The following is a 14,146-nucleotide window of genomic DNA, read 5'->3' on the forward strand; positions in this document are numbered from 1 at the left end:
TCTTCTTTTAAATAAGAAAAAAAGATTTGTCAAAAGATTGAATTATTATAATACACCTTAATACCCTCTATATTATTATTCTGCTCGCTCCAATTTGATTTTGAAAATCATAAACAAAATTGTTATTTTGTATTATAAATTTAATTGTCATAATGTTGTTTACCACATAAACCAATATTTAAAAAAATATTTTATGACTGTTCGAAATGTAGAAGTTGTGGTATGGGAAAGTACTAACCCTTAAAGTTCCCAATAATAAATGTACTTTTAGTTGTGTTGTTTGTATTATTTAGAAGTTGGTTTGATCGGATTAAAGAACATATAGAATAAATATTTAAATCTCTATTATTTAAATATATTCTAACTTTCAGTTCAATGTTTGATTTTCAAAGTATATATTTATTAAATTTTTTTTAAAAATCTAAATCTTTGGAATATTAAAGATGATATGATTGATTAAAACTATTAATAGTTAACATTAATTTTCAATTTCGATATCAAATCAAATTACTTTTAATACTAATTAAATAAACAAAAACTAACTATCTAAAAATGACTTTAATTGGTAAATATCAAAAATTGTATCCAAACAAACTATAAATATTTTACTAATTTTTGATAATTTTATTTATTTTTTTATAGCTGCTTTATCTTCAATCGGATCAATCCAATCAACCAACTCAATTTTCAAGAGTCAAACTGGTGTCACTGGAACCAGTTCAAGTCAATCATCCAACAAAGTTGCTCTCTTGGATGCACATGTTGATGCTGTTGTTGATCTTGGTACTCTTTTGCAAGTCAATGCCACAGCTGATGTCCACCTCTAAACAATATGTCTGGCCACCGAATACCTTATATTGTTGTAAATACTATACCATACGATCCTGTACCAACTACTTCTTCTTTAACATCTACAATTTAATAAACTTAAATGTATTGATCATATATATATTGTTATTATTGTGTTATTAAAATTAAATAGTAGAAGTCTTTTTAAGCTATATAAGTTTTATCTTAAGTTTTAATAATCATTTAAAGTTGTTAAAATAATTTATTATATGTATGTATTTATCATTATGTAAAGATATAAAACATATTGTTAGAATATAAAATCATTCATAGATCATGATTTATTTTGTGAATATATTTGTAATAGTCTCTTATGATTATGATTGTCTTTAATAAAAACTAAACAATTATTAATCATTAACAATCTTTCTTATAAGGTGTTGGCAACTAAACGTTATTATTTAACAATCTTTTAGTTCCATATATACAAAGCAGCACTGAATGTAGATTACAGTTAATATTGTCTTAACGTAAACCTACGATTATCGATATCCATACTTCAAATGATTAAACAACTAGAGGATTTAGGAAAAAAAAAAAAAAATAACATGGATAAATAAAATTTATTATATAATATAAGTATATTTCTTTGTACGAAAATGAGCATCTCACAACATAATTAAAACAAAACAAATTGTTTTAACAAAGTGACCCACATTCAGATCCACCTGCTGTAGGATCACCAATTCTTATTAAACCTATATTGTTATCACCAGATGCACTAATAATATCTATTGGTAATGATAATAATGATGATGTTAATAATTATTATTAAAAGATTAATTGTGTAACACAGTTTGTTTGTTTTATAACACTTACATTCATCATTTTTTGAAATTGAAAAATCTTGTATATCTTTTGCATGTTTAAAAACGAGACCGTTGAGTTCATAGTTGAGATTGTTTCTTTTGTACATTCTGAGACTGCCGTCGCTTGTCGAGCAAAACAAATGATTACCGTTTCTGGTGTATCTGAGTCTGTTTACATGTCGACAGCCTGGCAATATCGATGAGAAAATCGGATCATTGCCACCGATCGAATAGATATTTAGTTTGTCGGTACCCACTGCATAGCAAGAGCTATTTGCATTGGGTGGTTCTGGTGTATTTACAAATGACAACACAGGTGTTCTGTATTCTATTTTCTTTAATGTATGTTTTTGTGAATCTGTAATCTATAAATATGAATGTTATATAATATTTTGATATTATTTGATAGATGATTAGCCATTTGATGATTATAATGATGATGATGATGATTATCTATTATTATATTACTTTGCAAGAGTTGTCTGACGATCCTGTTAGAATTACTGGTTGACTATTTACAACGCCAAACTCTCTGGCCCATGCTCTATCTAGTATCTGAATATCGTTGATCTGTGATTCGTGTATCTCTTCCATATTGCTAGCTATAGTCGATGTTCTCAAATCCAAATGTGAAATACCTCTTCCAATATAATTCGGTAACATTATATAATTTGAATTCGATGGATCCACTGCTATTGGACATCTTATATTCAAACCTGCAACAACACCTAAACAATACAACAACAACAACAACATGATCATATTCATTCATTATTAATACTATAATAACCTATATAATAACTAACTAACTAAGTGACTAACTATCTAACATACATTTATCAACAGATTGTATAATTGAACTCTTCTCTATATCATATATCAATAGTTTATTGGTTGATGTCGTCATTGCTAATCTACTACCTCCACTTATGAATTTAACTATATATATATATATATATATTTAGCAAGAAAACATGTAAATAAAGATAATGTATTATGTTTGTTATTCAAATGATATTCATACCTCCAGTTAGTTGTGTTGCACCTTGGAATGTGATGAGAGTACTAGAGAGTAGTTTTACGAGTCTGGCATCAAAGAGGTTACATTTTCCGTCGTTACCGACTGAAACAAAGAGATGATCGTCGGTGGGTGAGAAGTCAACTGATTTCACAGGGCGATTGTGTTCCTTGAGAAATGTGACGTCACCGAGTACACCTCGAGTGATTGTCTGTTGACTGAGCATATGTTGTTGATGTTGTGTCGTCGAGAAGCTGGGTGTAAGTATGGAGCTGTTCAAGAGTTCATTTATTTCACTGTTATCGAACGACGTTGCCAGTAGGTCCGTCAGATCACGTGGCATATTAGACATTCTTATCAGAGAGATCAGTGAATTCTGTAGATTACGACTTGCACCTAGAATGCTACTGGTTGTTTGTTGTTGTTGTTGTTGTTGTTGCTGTTGCTGTTGCTGTTGTCCTGTAGGCAAACCACCACCATTGCCACCACCAATACCACCACCACCACCTGTTGTATTCATATTATTGGTAAACTTTTTGTTTTTTTTTTTTTTTGTTTTTATTATTTTTTTATTATTATTATTTTTTCTATAGCCACACTAACACAACAAGTTACTATATTTTTGTTTTTTGTTTTGTTTTGTTTTTTTATTCTCTATGAATGAATTATATATATCTTATTGTTTTTTCCTAATAACTAACTAACTATCTATCTTAATGTATTTATAGTTGATTATTATTATTATTATTTCTAAAATTACAAAATCATTTATTTATCGCGATTTTCTCCAACAATTGTTATAACGAATAAATTTGAACATTTTAACTAAAAAAATAAAAAATTTTGAACTGAATTCAAAAAATCAGATGAATAAATATTTATTATTATTTTAAAATTTTGAGCGAATTGAATTTTTAATTTAAATAGACAAATTAATAAATGATAGACTATAAATATTCAATGGTGATTCCTCAAGCCATTTCAGTTTATATACTATGAATATATACATAGATATTTTTTTAATTTCTTTTGGTTTCTCTAAAGCAAGCGATTTAAGGTGCGCTCTATAGAATGACTTTTCGACAAAAGACAGATTTACAGATAAATCATGATATATAAAGAGAATGGTCTTAGGTTTTTTTTTTTTTTTTTGTTTTTTTATTTATATTTTAATATTTCATAGTTAGTTAAACTTTATTTGTTTTATATTTATAAATAAATAAATATGGAATCGAAAATGGATAGTATTGAAGATTTGCTCAAAAAAGCTGTTGATCCAAAGACTTCAATGCATTGTCAAACTAAGATTCCGCCGATAGAATAGGGTTGTTATTGACTTCGTACAAAGTCGTCCCCCACAATGGTGATCTCTACCGTTGCATTGTCCCACTGTTGGGTAATGATGAAATCCTGTTGAAAGATTATGAAACTATCCGTTTATTACAACATTTTTATTTTAACTTTTTTAAAGTATGTACACAAAGAAAAAAATAAAAAAAGTAATATTGCGATGATCAAAAATGGAATTTATTTTTGATTGACAAATTTGTATTTATTAATAAAATAATGATAATTTATAATAAATTAATAAATAACATTATAAATAAATGATGTTTAACAAACATATTTATTTATTTTAAAGTTAATATAGTTATTTTTTGTTTAAGATAGAATCAATTTCAAATGTTTATAATAAATATTTAAGTAGAGGTGTTGATCCTCATTTCATTCAACTTTTTATATCTATTGTTAATAATATAAAGAAGAATCAAGATGTGACATTGAAATCAATTACATTGGAAGCAATCAGTTGGAACAATGATTTAAATTTCATTCTTGGTACTTATCTGAAAGTCAGAGAATCTGTTCAACTTCCAAATGGAAAGATAATGAATCGAGAGCCACTGTTTCTCAAGGCAAATCATCGCAATCCAATCAAATGGAATTCATATTTATATATGTCGATTGAGAATGGCGGTGGACCATTAGTTACACTTCCAATGGTCATTCAATGACCAGATTAGAACTCGAATTGAATCCAACCAATGAAGATCTTCACTCACCCTCAACTATCGAAATAATAAATCCTTTAAACATTGAACATTGGTTAGTTGTTTTTTTGTAACACCAAAGAAACAAAAATATTATAAAAGGGATGTTGTTTCTGATGATAAAAAGAAAAATAGTTTTTTGATTAACAATTTATCAATCTAAATTGATCATAGTTGTATGTTTTTTCTATTTATTTTAATAAAATAAAATAAAATGTTGCGCCAATTTGGATTTGGTTTTTTGATTGACAAATTTGATAGTTGTATATTTATTAATAATTAAAATCGTTTACAAGAAAATGAATTGGTGAATTGATCTTTAAAATGAATATAAATAAATAGTTAAAAAATAAACAAACATAATGTTGAATAGCAACAGAATAGTATTATAGTTAAATAGCTTGCTATATAGTTTGTTAGTTTATATAGATTGTTAGATATAAATAATAATTAAATAAAAATATGGAAAAATTAATATTTACAATTTTACAGAGAGGTGTTGATCCTCATTTCGTTCAACTTTTTAATGCTGTTATCACAAACAATAGATTTAAGAAACAAGAGATGACAATGAAAGCAATTACATTGGAAGCAATCAGAATGGAGCCAAACTTTGTTGATTTATATTTCATTCTTGGTACTTGTTTGAAAGTTGGCGAGTCTGTTCAGCTGCCCGATGGTGATATATTGGACCGTGAAAAACTGTTTTTAAAGGTGATACATTCCAATCCAAACAAGTGGAATGCTTATTACTATCTGGCAATAGAGGAGGAAGGGAATGAATCGGTCAGATTGCTCAATGGCAAGAAAATGACAAAGTTGCAACTACTCTTGAAAGCAGTGGAATTGAATCCCACCAATGAAGAACTCTACATTTCGATGCTTTCGTTCCTCGAGAAAAAAGACCTTGAAAATGAATCGGTGACTCTCAACAGCGGCGAAACACTCAGCTACAAGCAGATTCTTTTGAAAATCATCTCATTGAGTCCGCGAATCGCCGGTATATACGTTGCTCTTGCTGCGAAACTCAAAGACAATTTCGAAAGCATCACACTGCTCTCCGGTGAGAAGATGGATAAACAAAAGCTGAGTCTGCATGCCATCAAACTCGAGCCTGACGAATCGGATTTCTACTTGTTCCTTGCCGACAGTATCGAAGGAAGTCATGCTACAGTCAAGTTGCCAAATGGAAGAACGATGAACAAGAAACAACTGTATTTGCAAGCGATCAAGTTGAATCCAATCAGTGAGAGTGCATACATCATGTTGGCCAAGGAGATGAAGAAGCACGATACCATCAGATTGCCATTCGGTGAGATGGCGACAAAGAGACATCTCTACTTGAAAGCTCTCAACATCAATCCAACACACGATTGTATCTACTACTATATTCTTGAGGATTTTCAAGATTGGGAAACCATTACACTTATCTCTGGTCGTGTAATGACTAAGCAAGCAATCTATCTCCAGTTGGTCGATATCAATCCTGGCAAAGCTATAAACTATTTATATCTTTCACAGACACTTCATTCCGACACTGAAACCATAATGTTGCCAAGTGGTGAGCATATGACAAAGAGACAACTTATGCAAACATTTGAATTCGTACAAGATAGATATCATCAAAGTCAATACTTTCATTTTCATTGATAGTCACCAAAATAATAATATCTATTTTTTCATTTATTTTTAAAGTTAATCGAAAAAAAAAAAATAGATCAGTGACTATTACCAAAATATTGTGATCACATTGTAAAAAATATATATAAATAAAATAATAATTAAAATAATTGTTTATTGTTAATAAATTCAAAAGAAAATTCTTTAAAGATATCTAAAATCATTTTTTGTGAATAGTATTACCTTCCATACTGTAACTGAAAACAAACCCCATTTAAAATCAATCACATCAAATGCAAATGATTACCATTAATTAATTAAAAAAAAAAAAAAAAAAAAAGTGGTAAAAATGTTAAATATATTAATTAATTGTATAATAAACAATATTATATATAAAATAATAAATAATAAATAAATAAATAATAGATGGATCCACAGTTTTTGAATTTTTTAGTAACACAAGGAATCAATCCTACAGATCCAAGTCAACAATCAAAATTTCTAGATGCTTTCAATAACTATGTAGCAATTGATAAAAATAGGAATCATATGAAAGACATGGCAGTAAAAGCGATTGAATTAAGTCCGAATGAAACTGAAACATATCTTGCGCTGTTGTTGACACTGAAACCTGGTGAAACAGCGAAGCTGCATACCGGCCAAGTAGTGGATGCCAAGCAATTGTATATAAAGATTATAGAGTTGGATCCGAATCTTTTGGATGCATACGTTAATCTCAATGAATGCATGGGAAACTACGAATCTGTAACAATCAATGGCAAGCGGCTTTCAAAGATGCAGGTCATAGCGAAGTGCGTAGAGTTGAATCCAAACGAATCCGATTACTATGCGCATTTAACTACCTACCTACAAGAGACAAACAACGTTGAAGGATACATAACTCTAAACAATGGTAAAACAATGAATATCAAACAACTGCTATTGCAAATCATTCACCTCAGTCCCACGCAAGCGAAGGTCTATATGAGACTGGCAGTTCGGGTCGCGCCCACCGAGAAACTAACGATGGTTTCGGGCGAGGTTGTCGACAAGAAAAAGTTGATTCTCCTCGCAATGAAACACGATCCCACAATGCCAGACTATTACTTTTATCTTGGCAATCAGCTCGATGACAACAAACAGACAATCACACTACCTAACGGTAAATCTTGGAACAAGAAAGACCTGTATCTTCACACGATAAAGCTGAAGGGAAACTTCAAAGATGCTCACACCAACCTGGCGAGATCGATGGACAGCAACGAAACGGTAATGCTTCCCAACAGCTATTACAATTCACCGGTGAATTCAGTGCAAATCTATATGCATGCACTCAAAGCCAATCCAGAGGACCACTATGCCTACGTCAGTCTGATATCTTCTCTGGAAAATGAAATGATGTTTCCGCCCGCTGGAAAAGAGAAAGAACTTCAACAGATCTTTCTCGAACTGATACGACTCAGACCGAGTATGGGTGACAACTATTTATTACTTTCTCGAACACTTAAAAGAGGTGAAAACGTCACATTGCCAAATGGCGATGTGATGACCCAAAGACATCTTTTTCAAACCTATCAATTTCTAAGTGATCGATATCCTAAAAGTGAATTTGTATATAAATAAATAAATGATTATTATTTCTATTAGATCAACTATTGTTTAATTAAACGTTTGTTTGTATTGAATGCATTTATTATTCTAAAGAAGTACAATGATAGTTTATAGAGTACTTAATAATGAAGTTTTCTTTTGAATAGATTATATCTTAAAGCTATTTATTGTTCAGATAGGATAAATGAAATAGTCATGACTTGTATTGTATGTTGTGGTAAACGAGAAACCAAATTTTTCGAAAATCTTTGAAAAAAAATAAATAGAAAAAGTCTTAATTTAGTTAGGTCGATTATTTTTTGTGGGTCTGTAAAGTCCAGATTAAAACAACATAATAAATAATAACAATAATAAATTATAATAATAAATATGGACCCAGCATTTTTGCAATATGTAACAAAACTAGGAATCAATCCAAACGATCCAAGAAATCTAGAAAAACTTGGTGATGCATACAAAATCTTTATGTCTAATGATAGTAATAGGAACAGTGTAAAGGAAAAGGCGGTGCAAGCGATTCGTTTGCGGCCTAATGAAAAAGAACCATATGTTGCACTTGCAACGGTACTCCAACCTGGTGAAACAGTGAAGCTGCACACCGGACAAGTAGTGGATGCCAAGCTAATGTATGTCAAGGTTGTAGAGATGGATCCAAGCAGTTTGAATCCATTAATTAAACTCTATGAGAGCATGACACCCTACGAAATTGTAACAATCAATGGCAAGAGGCTATCAAAGATGCATATCATAGCGAAATGCGTAGAGTTGAACCCAAACGAAGCGGATTTCTATGCGGCTTTGGCATTCTACTTGCAAGACACAAACAACGATGATGGATATGTAACACTAAACAATGGAAAGACAATGAATATCAATCAACTGCTATTGCAAATCATTCACCTCAGTCCCAAGCAAGCAAGTATCTATATGACACTGGCGGTTAGACTGTTGCCCACAGAGAAAATAAAGATGGTTTCGGGCGAGATTGTCGACAAGAAAAAGTTGATTCTCCTCGCAATGAAACACGATCCCACAATGCCAGACTATTACTTTTATCTTGGCAATCAGCTCGATGACAACAAACAGACAATCACACTACCTAACGGTAAATCTTGGAACAAGAAAGACCTGTATCTTCACACGATAAAGCTGAAGGGAAACTTCAAAGATGCTCACACCAACCTGGCGAGATCGATGGACAGCAACGAAACGGTAACGCTTCCCAACAGCTATTACAACTCACCGGTGAACTCCCGACAAATCTATATGCATGCACTCAAAGCCAATCCAGAGGACGACTACGCCTACGTAAGTCTGATAACAGCAATGGAAAATGAAACGATGTTTCCGCCCGCTGGAAAAGAGAAAGAACTTCAACAGATCTTTCTCGAACTGATACGACTCAGACCTAGCATGGGTGACAACTATTTATTTCTTTCTCGAACACTTAAAAGAGGTGAAAACGTCACATTGCCAAATGGCGATGTGATGACACAAAGACAACTTTCTCAAACCTATCAATTTCTAAGTGATCGATATCCTAAAAGTGAATTTGTATATAAATAAATAATTTACAATGTAAGATCTACTATTTAATTAAAATTTAATGATTGTTTATATTGCAAAGAGATGTAAAAAGTAATAAACTTCCTTTGATTTGGTTAATGACAGATAACCTCAACCTATCACTCGGACTTATATGGATGAGTTTGTTAAATAAATAAAGTGCTCACATGTTGAATTGTGTTTTTGTTAATTACCAAAATCTCCCGGATATTCACTGTTGATATAAAATTAATTTGAAATGTAGACCAGACTCCCATCCGAACATATACATAACCTCAACAAGCCCATAACAACAAATCAACAATTGTTGAATAATTATGATTCCCTAAAGATATGTCAAAGAAATAAAAATTGGTAATCTATATTTATTAAAATAAATAATTAATTACATTTATACTTGTTTAAATATCTTTACATATCTTATGATAATAATAAAATTGGATTTATAAAAATGATTTTAAAATTTTAAAACAATTCCAACTCAGATTCAAGATAATAGACAACTACAAATCAACTATTTACAACAACTTCCACAAAGACTGTCTCAAGTCTCAACTTAATTAGGTAATTAGTCCAAAAACCAAAGCTTAATATTTTGTATAGTTTGTAAACTGATCTTGTGATAATCTAAATTGAATTAAGGTCAATAATTAAAGTGATACTAATGCTTTTTTGATGAATAAATAAAATTTTATTTATGTATAAAGAGGATGATCCAAATATTATTGGATTTTTGGTAAAAAAAATAGATTGTGGGCAATGAAAGACACAAAATGTTTGAATGAAAAATATATAAATATCTTTAATATATAATATCTATAGAATTGATTGGTTGGTTGGTTGGTTGATGATTGGATTTTTGGATTGGGAGGTGTGAATATGATCAACATTTAACTTGACATCATCGTTGTGATTGATTCACTTGAATTGAACTCTTGGTTTAAAAAAGATCAATTAATCGGTTTGGGTGGTTTTAGATTGGACATTGAAGGATGGATAAGTGCTATCTACATTTGAGTTGTATTCGGTATATTTTAAATAGATTATTGATTGTTTGTTTGTTTGGTTGTTTTAAAAAAAATTATCGATTATTTACAATCTTGTTGGTTTTTGGTTGTTGTTATTGTATTGTTAGATAGGTTGTTTTGCAATAGAGGAATTGTTAAAGGATGGATATGAGAGATGACATTTCGATTGATGCCTAAGAACAAAGGATATTATTAATATTCATTGTTGCATCTTGTTTCTCTTCGAGCTCGGTTGAGTATCTTCTCTTTCTACTGAGAAAACTCTTATTGTTTTCTTTGGTTTTTGGTACCATTTCTTCTTCGTTGGAGCAATTGTTGTCGAAACGGTTGTTTTCATTGCTGCTGGAAATGGAAGTGTTGTTGTTGTTGTTGCTGCTGATGTTATTGTTTTCCTTGGAAGCTTCATCCAAACCTTCGAATTGGAATGCGGTCATTGCGAGGACATCGAGAGAACTTCCATCGTTGGCAATATCAACTGGCACTGCTGAGACTGCATTCATTTCCGATACGGTTGTTGGTGTAATGTAGCCTGCAGTCACTGGAACAGAATCTGACGAAAGATGTAATGTACTTCTAATTGGTTTACTACTGTTGGCAACATTGGAGTTGACAGTGTTGTTGGAATTGTTGTTGTTTTTGGAGTTGAAAATATTGTATGAATTGGTGTAGTTAAGTGAAGCTGACCTCGATCTGGAATTGGATTGTTTCTTTGGTGTAAAGTTGATGTTGTTTGGAAGTGTGTTGATTGTCGATGATGAAATTGGTTTTTTGTTGGCGGTGTTGTTGATGTTGTTGGTGACAGATGATTTAATTGCCTTGTCAATCATTGAGCTGATTGAATCGATACTCGAGATTTTGTTATTGTGGTTATTGTCGTCCTTTGATGATTTGTTGGAATTTGAAGAAGAATCGATTGACAAATTCATCTCACTATCGGAAGCGAGATCGTCGGATGCTGAAAATGATGAACTTGGTGAGAGATAACTATTGTTATTGTTATTGTTGGAGGAGGAAGTTTGTTTTATAGAGATTGGTGACATCGATGGGACTCTCTCTGCTTGATCGATACTCTTTGATTTCTTGAGTTTCTTTTTCTTGTTGGACAACTCTGGTACGTCGATTTGTTGATCCGGTTGAATCGGTGTTGATGGCTGTTGTGGGGAATACGATTGATTATTGTCAATCTCTGAGAATACCAAATGTGTTGAATTTGGATAAGTAAATTCATTCTAAAGAAAATGTTTATAAAATGTTAATTAATTTGTTTCAGAAAAAGACTTTATAAACTATGTTACCTTTAAAGCTTTTTGTTCAACTAAGAAACCTATTGAACCAAAGAGAGTGGTAATTGCAAGCATGTAATGCATTGGATTGTTACTCCAACCTTTGATGACTTTGGTAAAGTTGTTTAGCTTGATGGAGCTGGTCAACTCTTTGAATGGTGGGTAGGTGCAACAGTTCTCCCAAATCATCTTTCTGAGATTCGATGGAAGTTTGTCGAGATGTGGCGCCCAATATAAGAGATACAAGAGTTGCTGCAGAGCCGCTGGGAAACTGCAGTCCCACACGGAGCCAGAGAGGAACAGGTTGGCATTCAGAAGGAACGGGTTGCTTAGTGTGACATCGGAGTTCTCTTGGTCGAAAGAATCCTCTTCCTCCTCGGTCTTGGTCTGTGGTGAACACTGCTCAAAGAGATTGCTGTTGTTCTTGATGGCGTCGGTAAACGAGACGTACAGCATCTTGATCGAGTGGTAGTCGGGATTGGGCTGGCGAATGATGCTGTTGTAGTGAGCACGGAACTTGGAGGTTCGCTTGTCACTCCAGAACGGTGTGTCGCAGATCGAGAGACCCGATGGATCTACACCGGGATAGGCTTTGGTGAAGCAGGTCATTCTGTAGTTTTCCCAGACGATGGCACGTGCCGATGGCGAACAACGGTCGATCTGGCTAATCCAGACATTGAGTTGTCTGATATACGATTGGATGGTGGAGACTGAACTTGGATATTCGAGCATATCGTCGTCTTCGTCGGCTTCACTATCGAGATTGTCACGGTCTTCGTGTTGTTGCTGCTGACTCTCCATTGAAGGACTGATAATTTGTACCGGTGAAATTGGCCTGGAAATTGAGTCGACCGTTAAAGGTGACATGACAACTGACGAGGAATTACAAGCTGACATTAAATTTGAAATTGGACTTGATAAAGTGGTTGGTGATGAATTTGATTTGTTGTTGGTGGTTGTGGTAGTGGTGGTTGAAGTTGGATTAAATTTAGAAGTTGCCAATAATTTCTTTATAAACAATAATTTTTCATTGAAATTATTAAATTGTACTGGTGGATTGTTGTTATTATTATTATTAATGTTGCTATGTTGATTTGTATATTCCGGTACTACTATATTATTATTATTGTTGTTGTTATTGTTATTATTTTGATTTCCACTACTATTCAATTTAATATTATTGATATTGGGGGAGGAAGACAAAGATGATGATCTCGATCTATTGGTACTGGTAGTAGTGTTATGAGTGAAACCATTGTTATTATTATTATTGTTATCTTTAATCATACTTCTAAGTAGTATTTCTTCATTGTTGTCATCATCCATCATATAATTATCTATAGAGGCAGCTGTAGTTGTAGAGTGATAACCGTGGTGGTGGAGCTGGAGTTGATTATGATGATGGTGGTTGCTAACAAAGTATCTCGAAGAAGATCTACTGATATCTTCTGGACCGATTTCAATCTGATTATAATGTGAGTTTTTATGTTTCATTTTTTTTGGTTGATTTTTTTTTTTAGTTCGTTTTTTTTTGGTTGAGATTTGGACAGACTCGTGTGTTGGCTGGTTTCGTTTTTTACTAAAATATATAATTATATTGCTGTTGTCTGTTGACAACGTAAAAAACGTGGTTAAAAATTACTATTTTTTTTGGTTAATTTTAAAATAATCTAAAAGTGTGAACATAAAAGTCCAAATTAATTAATAAAAAATCTAGAAAACAACCTAAAAAATCTTGAAACGAAAAAATAAATAAAAAAATAAAAAAAGTTGTAAAAATAAATAAAAAACAAATACGAAACAAATAACAAGATAGTTAAGTTATCTTATTGTTGTATTGTTTGTTGCTTGCTGATTAGAAGAAGATAAGATATTGAATACTGTAAAGTATTAAATTAATTTTGTTTTTGTTTTTTTTTTTTTTGTAAATAAATAAGATATTTTTTTTTGTTTCTTTTTTAGATTATTATATAAATTTTGATACGATACCAACATATTATACAAAAAAGGATATTGAAAAACAAGATAACAACACAAAAATAACAACAAATTTTGGTTTTTTCACAAAAGTTTGATGAGGGCTTTCGGTGTGGGGTGGGTGGTGGAGGAAGTGTGTGATTTTTTTTTTGTTATTTTCAGCTGAAAAACCAATCTTAACAGAGAATTTGCTGAGTATTGGATTCTTTTTTGTTGTGATGGTGTTGTTTAGAAATAAATGAGTTGCAACAACAAATTATTTATTTCTTATCTCCTTAAAATCACCAATCGTTTGATTTCTCAAAGTTATCTGATGAGTGTGTTGTTCTATATT

General features: G+C 31.7%; 7 protein-coding genes across 7 annotated transcripts; 4 read left to right on the forward strand and 3 right to left on the reverse strand.

The window, feature by feature from the left end:
* Positions 1–552: 552 nt before the first annotated feature.
* On the forward strand, positions 553–827 carry PPL_10771 (uncharacterized protein; the record flags this gene model as incomplete). Its single annotated transcript, XM_020581536.1, has 2 exons — positions 553–565; positions 643–827. The coding sequence occupies 2 exons, from the start codon at positions 553–555 to the stop codon at positions 825–827; spliced, it is 198 nt and encodes a 65-aa protein (XP_020427852.1).
* A 661-nt stretch (positions 828–1,488) lies between these two features.
* PPL_10772 (WD40 repeat domain-containing protein) lies at positions 1,489–3,196 on the reverse strand (the record flags this gene model as incomplete). The annotated part of the gene is made up of 5 exons (XM_020581537.1): positions 1,489–1,580; positions 1,669–2,023; positions 2,127–2,386; positions 2,493–2,597; positions 2,683–3,196. The coding sequence occupies 5 exons, from the start codon at positions 3,194–3,196 to the stop codon at positions 1,489–1,491; spliced, it is 1,326 nt and encodes a 441-aa protein (XP_020427853.1).
* Positions 3,197–3,901: 705 nt separating this feature from the next.
* Positions 3,902–4,691, forward strand: PPL_10773 (uncharacterized protein; the record flags this gene model as incomplete). The annotated part of the gene is made up of 3 exons (XM_020581538.1): positions 3,902–3,971; positions 4,025–4,146; positions 4,344–4,691. 3 exons carry the CDS (start codon positions 3,902–3,904, stop codon positions 4,689–4,691), a joined length of 540 nt encoding a protein of 179 aa, XP_020427854.1.
* Positions 4,692–5,189: 498 nt separating this feature from the next.
* PPL_10774 (uncharacterized protein) lies at positions 5,190–7,741 on the forward strand (the record flags this gene model as incomplete). Its single annotated transcript, XM_020581539.1, has 3 exons — positions 5,190–6,354; positions 6,802–7,260; positions 7,527–7,741. 3 exons carry the CDS (start codon positions 5,190–5,192, stop codon positions 7,739–7,741), a joined length of 1,839 nt encoding a protein of 612 aa, XP_020427855.1.
* A 586-nt stretch (positions 7,742–8,327) lies between these two features.
* On the forward strand, positions 8,328–9,295 carry PPL_10775 (uncharacterized protein; the record flags this gene model as incomplete). Its single annotated transcript, XM_020581540.1, has 2 exons — positions 8,328–8,877; positions 9,081–9,295. 2 exons carry the CDS (start codon positions 8,328–8,330, stop codon positions 9,293–9,295), a joined length of 765 nt encoding a protein of 254 aa, XP_020427856.1.
* A 1,430-nt stretch (positions 9,296–10,725) lies between these two features.
* PPL_10776 (uncharacterized protein) lies at positions 10,726–12,024 on the reverse strand (the record flags this gene model as incomplete). The annotated part of the gene is made up of 2 exons (XM_020581541.1): positions 10,726–11,781; positions 11,848–12,024. 2 exons carry the CDS (start codon positions 12,022–12,024, stop codon positions 10,726–10,728), a joined length of 1,233 nt encoding a protein of 410 aa, XP_020427857.1.
* A 214-nt stretch (positions 12,025–12,238) lies between these two features.
* PPL_10777 (uncharacterized protein) lies at positions 12,239–13,329 on the reverse strand (the record flags this gene model as incomplete). Its single annotated transcript, XM_020581542.1, has 2 exons — positions 12,239–12,331; positions 12,415–13,329. The coding sequence occupies 2 exons, from the start codon at positions 13,327–13,329 to the stop codon at positions 12,239–12,241; spliced, it is 1,008 nt and encodes a 335-aa protein (XP_020427858.1).
* Between the last annotated feature and the right edge of the window lie 817 nt (positions 13,330–14,146).

Source organism: Heterostelium album, assembly GCF_000004825.1.
Source record: "Heterostelium album PN500 unplaced genomic scaffold PPL_scaffold15, whole genome shotgun sequence".
Classification (NCBI taxonomy): domain Eukaryota; phylum Evosea; class Eumycetozoa; order Acytosteliales; family Acytosteliaceae; genus Heterostelium; species Heterostelium album.